At 44.3% G+C, this 5904-nt stretch overlaps 1 protein-coding gene across 2 annotated transcripts in view; it reads right to left on the reverse strand.

Annotated features, from left to right (window-relative positions):
- The window catches only part of MIB1 (mindbomb E3 ubiquitin protein ligase 1), a 127700-nt gene extending 122676 nt beyond the window's left edge, over positions 1 to 5024 (reverse strand). Inside the window, exon 1 of one of the 2 annotated variants that reach the window (XM_034995994.1) lies at positions 4575 to 5024. In XM_034995994.1, the coding sequence (XP_034851885.1) occupies positions 4575 to 4803 (229 nt within the window). In that variant the 5' untranslated portion in view covers positions 4804 to 5024. The remainder of the gene's footprint in view (positions 1 to 4574) is intronic. The other variant, XM_034995993.1, reaches the window with a different exon arrangement.
- Between the last annotated feature and the right edge of the window lie 880 nt (positions 5025 to 5904).

Here is a 5904-nt window from a genome sequence, read left to right on the forward strand (position 1 = left end):
AAATGTAAAAGATTAAGAACCCTGATAAAGTAAAAAAAATAATACCAGTAAAGAGTAAAGACAGACAATCTGGAGCTGGAGAATTTGACAGCCTCACATGCAGCTCAATTACTATATGCAATAGTAATGGAGAACCTAGATTGGATCCTGGACCCAAAAAAGGACATAAGTGGGCCAACTGGCGAAATTTGAATAAGGTCTGTAGATTAGTTAATAGTATTGTACTAATGTTATTTTTCTGGTTTCAATAATTATACTTTGTAAGATATTAATACTTGAAGATGAGCAAGGGGCAAAAGGAAACTCTTTTTACTAGTTTTGTAATTTTTGTAAACCTGAAATTATTTCAAAAAGGTTAAATTTATTTTTATTTTAACTATTATGTAAACAAATATCAAGTACTATATATAATAAATATAATATTTAATAAATCTTGAGAATATAATAAAGTACCAATAGACATCAATTATCAAATATTTTAAAGAAAAAAGAGAAAACTGAAAGTAGTAGTATACTCCTGGGGTAAAACCATATCTAAGAGCTTGTGATTTGTTCAATCCTTTAAGGAAAAAAAAAATACTGAAGATAGTAAATCATAGAAATTAAAATACATTTCAACAGCACTGCATAAGAAGACTAGCTACCCTGCATCTAGAAATGCTTTTAAAATGTCTGCTAAAAGATTCAGATGAACAAGATGAATTATTACACACAACAAATTAAATGTGTAAAATCATCTTGTAAATTAAACTGAGATTTTAAAACAATTACCTCTAAAAACATGTGCTTTTATATAAGATAATGAAACTATTTATGATAGATATACTTCACACCATAAAGCACACAGACAACATTAATATCCCTTCAAAAATTGCTGTAGTATAGGATTTGTTACACTTTACCCAGAAAGATATTTAAATTTCCTCATAAACCTGCAATTACTGGTACCAAGATGACTCCAAATTATTGAGTTATGGTCAAACTTTAGCTTGAGCTAGCAAGATAAAATTTAAAGAGTCTGCAGAAACAGGTATGTGCCTCATTCAGTGTAAAATGTCAGAGTGTAGCGTCGTAAAATGTCTTTGGACAGCAATTAGTCAGTATCTATCAAAATGTTAAATATGTGTACCCCTTGATGCAGCAATTCCACAACATAAGTACTCAGCACATATGCATAGGATTTATTCACTACATCATTGTAAATAAGAAGACCTGAAGCACCGGGGCACCTGGGTGGCTCAGTCAGTTAAGTGTCTGCCTTCCGCTCAGGTCATGATCTCGGAGTCTTGGGATCGTGTCCCACATCGGGCTCCCTGCTCAAAAGGGAGTCTGCTTCTCCCTCTGCCCTTCACCCTGCCCATGCTCTCTTTCACTCTCTCTCTCAAATAAATAAATAAAATTTAAAAAAAAAAAAAAGAAGAAGACCTGAAACAATATAATGCTCATCAAGAAAGCACTGGTTGGGGGCGCCTGGGTGGCTCAGTCATTAAGCGTCTGCCTTCAGTTCAGGTCATGATCCCGGGGTCCTGGGATCGAGCCCCGCATCGGGCTCCCTGCTCAGCGGGGAGTCTGCTTCTCCCTCTCCCGCTCCCCCTGCTTGTGTTCCTTCTCTCGCTGTCTCTCTCTCTCTGTCAAATAAATAAATAAAATCTTCAAAAAAAAAAAAAAAAAAGAAAGAAAGCACTGGTTAAATATATTATGATATCCAGTCACTGGAATATTATGCAGTTATGAAAGAAAAAAGTAGACCTAATGTGCTAACCTGGAACAATTCCCGATATGTACTATTAAGTGAAAGAAACAAAAGTGCAGAAGAGAGTATAGTTTATTACCATTTGTGCTTTAAAAAGGTAGTGGATTTACAGTATATTAACAAATATGCTTGCAATAAATAGAGTATGTAAGAATACCCAAGAAACTGGTAACAATAGCTGTCCCTTTTTGTACTGTTGAATCTTTTCTTTTGGGCATGCATATACATCTTTCTCAATGTCTAAATAACCAGCTAAGAAACACAATTTTATGAATTATCGGTTCAAAAGAAAACTGAGTCGACTTGTGTTAGTTTCCTTTTTGTTGCTGCCAGTAACAAATAGGAACCCATTTCAGATTTGGTAAGCTTTGTCAAACTCAATCATCAAGCCTTAGAAATAGCTTATTTATGGGGCGCCTGGGTGGCTCAGTTGGTTAAGCGACTGCCTTCGGCTCAGGTCATGATCCTGGAGTCCCAGGATCGAGTCCCGCATCGGGCTCCCTGCTCTGCAGGGAGTCTGCTTCTCCCTCTGACCCTCCTCCCTCTCATGCTCTTTGTCTCTCATTCTCTCTCTCACAAGTAAATAAAATCTTAAAAAAAAAAAATTAAAAAAAAAAAAGAAATAGCTTATTTATGAATTAACTCAAAATGTATTAAAGACTTTAAAATTAAGATCTGAAACCATAAAACTCCTAGAAGAAAACATTGGCAGTAAGCTCTTTAACAATGATTTTGGCAATTATTTTTTTGGACTTGACACCAAAAGCAAAAGCAACAAAAGCAAAAATAAACAAGTGGGACTACATCAAACTAAAAAGTCACTGCACAGCAAAGGAAACCATCAACAAAATCAAAGCGCAACTTACTGAATGGGAGAAAATACTTGCAAATAATACATATAAGGGATTAATAATCTAAAACACATAAAGAACTCATACAATTCAACAGCAGAAACACCAATCTGATTAAAAAATGGACTGAGAATTTGAATATTTTTTCAACGAAGATATACCGATGGTCAACAGACACATGAAAAAATGTTCAACATCACTAATCATCATAAAAATGCAAATCAAAGCCACAATGAGATATCACCTCACACTTGCTAGAACAGCTACTATCAAAAGACAAGAAATAGCAAAGATTGGCAAGTATGTAGACAAAACCAAGGATGTTTACTGTTGGTGGGAACGTAAATTGGTATAGCCAATAGGGAAACAGTATGGAGGTGCCTCAAAAGATTAAAAATAGAACTACCATAGGATCCAGAAATACTTCTGGGTATCTACCCAAAGAAATGAAAACACTAATTCAAAAACATATATGCATCCTCATGTTCACTGCAGCATTATTTACAATAGCCAAGACAAGGAAACGACCTAAAAGTCCACTGATGGATGAATGGATAAAGAAAATGTGCTATATATATACACACAATGGAATATGACTCAACCATAAAAAAAAGAATTAAATCCTGCCATTTGCAACAACATGGATGGATCTCGAGAACACTGTGCCAAGTGTAATAAAACAGAGAAAGACATATACCATACGATCTCATTTATACATGGAATCTTAAAAAAAAGGTCATAGATACAAAGAACAGATTGGTGGTTGCCAGAGGAGGGAGTAAGCAAAACGGGTGAAGGGTGTCAAAAGGCACAAACTTCCAGTTATAAAATAAATGTCATGGAATGTAATGTACAGCATGGTGACTACAATTAATAACACTGTGTTGCATATTTGAAAGTTGCTAAGACAGTAAATCTTAAAAAAATTTTATTCACTATGTATGATGATGGATACTAACTAGACTTATTGTGATGATCGTTTTGCAATATATATATCAAACCATCTTGTACACAGAAAACTAGTATATGTCAATGATACCTCAATTTTTTAAAAGTAGCTTATTTATGCATCCTGAAAAGTAACAAATTTTAAATTTGAACTACTTTCTACTAAACAGAGTATCATAGACAAATCTGTAAAAATGTTTTTGATTAAAATAATCAACAAAATAGTGTTAGATCTTTATTTTATGAGCACAAGCCTTCAGTTTAACACATTACATAAAAATTCTAGAGTCAATAACAAACAGATCCCTGAAATTTGTGAATCAAGGACTTTGACTCATTGTGCATGAATGGATAAGTCTCTGATATAACCTTACATACGAGATGGGATATTACCGACAAAAAAATCAGTGTCTAATCCACTTGGAAAAAGTATTTAACACAAGGAAATGGTTCAACAGCTTAGACTCTTTTTCCCTCTATTGGTAATGAAACAATTTAGATGAAAAATCATTCTACAAGGTCTCAATTAACATTCAGCTACTGAACTCCCAAGTCTTTTTATGTGTTACAGGAGGCAATACATACATACATACATACATGGTATCTCAACAAATCCGAGCTACCAGAGGCCCCTCGGCAATTGTAACCCGACAGCTAAACACCATATGGCTAGGCAAGCCTCTCTTCAGACAGTTATCACTCGGTGGCTGATTAATTTCAATGGCTTATTAGACAGGCCTCTCCAGACCCTTTCCCCAGAGGAGGAGGAGGGGAACAGTCTGTTGTGTTCCCGGTGCTTTGTGCCTCCCAGGCTTGAAAGCATCCCGGTGACGGTGCTGCCATCATTTCCCGTGGGGTAGCGGGGTCTTTTCTGCAAGTTTTTGTTTACCATGTACTGAACCTAAAATCTCTTTGGCTCTCTCCCTTCCCACCGCGGGCTTCTCCCAGACAGTCAGACGCCCACCCGGCCTCGCCCCTTTCCCGCACGCGCGCAGGCCCAGGCCAGGGGGGCCAAGACTTACCCGTCGGCGCGCTGTCTAGGATGCGCAGGTCGTAGGCCCCAGAGCAGCGGTAGTTGGCAGCAGTGCCGTTGTCCCACACCACCACCACCTCTTCGGGGCTCTCGAAGCTCCGGACCGTGCCCACATGGCCCTCGCCGCCGTCCTGCTTCCCCCACTTCCAGTCCGGGCCGCGCACTACCCGGGCCCCGACCCCTTCCACCATCACCCGGTTATTCCGGGAGTTACTCATCGGGGCCCGGGCGGTGGGCTCCGCCGCTGCCGCCGCCGGGGGGCCCGTGAGGGAGTTGGGCCCGGGCCGGACTCTCGGCGCCGGCGGGAGCGGCAGCGAGCCCCGGGGGACGTGGGAATAACTCACGGGGGCGGCGGCGCGGTCCCCGCTAAGCCCACAACCACTCTCCAGCCGTCGCCGCCGCCGCCGCGCCCCCGGCTCGGACTGGAGGCCGGACCGCAGCGGCTCAGAGGCGGCGGCGGCGGGCGGGCAGAGGGGAGGGGGCCGTGGGCGGGGACTCCCCCGCTTCCTCCGGGCTCCCCGGCCGGGCTACAGCGACGGCCGCCAGGAAACCACGCTCTCCCCCGGCCGGGAGCGCGGGGAGCGCAGGGGGCCGGGGGAGGCTGGCCCGGGGGAGACGGCGAGGGCGACGGGGAGCAAGCTTAACTGCCGGCCTTTTTTCTCCCCTAGCCCCTCGCTCCGGGGTGGGCGCCCGACTGCCGGCGCCGTCTCCTCCCCCGTGGGCAGCGGTGGTACCTCCCGGCGTCCGGCGAGCGCCCGGGCCCACGGGCCCCCTTCTCTCTGCCCCCGCGCACGCCGCCGCGCTCCGCCCCGCCACAGAGTGCCCGCCGGGCGAGAGCGGCCCCACCTCCGGATACTGACGCTCGGGGGGGGGGGGCACCCCCTTCCCGGCCGGGGGGGGGGGGGGGGGGGGGGCGCTCAGCAACAGTAGGGCGGAAAGGGTTTTGGAGAGTCGCGCGACTGGAGAAAGAAAGGAGAAGAAAATCGATCCCTAAGCGTCTCTCCAGGGCCCGAGAAGAGTGCGCATGCGCCCGGCCCGGAAACCACGGAGGAGGGGGGTGACGGCCAGCCCGAGCCTGAGACGCTAGAGGGGCGGCTCAATGGGGTTGTGGCCTTCGGGTGGTGCGGCGCGCCCCATTGGCTGTGAGAAAAGGGGCGGGGCAAGAAATCAGTCCCACTGGCCCGGAGGTGGGGCTGGAGGAAATCTAGAGGAGGATGGGGACGACGCCGCGGGCACTGAAACCAGGTAGTTACGATGAGGTCAGTCTTTCTTTAAGTTCTAGTGTACCTAGGTGTACAGTGTGAATTTGGGATTCCGTG

Source organism: Mirounga leonina, unplaced genomic scaffold, assembly GCF_011800145.1.
Source record: "Mirounga leonina isolate KUSES-001 unplaced genomic scaffold, KU_Mleo_1.0 Mir_93, whole genome shotgun sequence".
NCBI classification, from domain to species: domain Eukaryota; kingdom Metazoa; phylum Chordata; class Mammalia; order Carnivora; family Phocidae; genus Mirounga; species Mirounga leonina.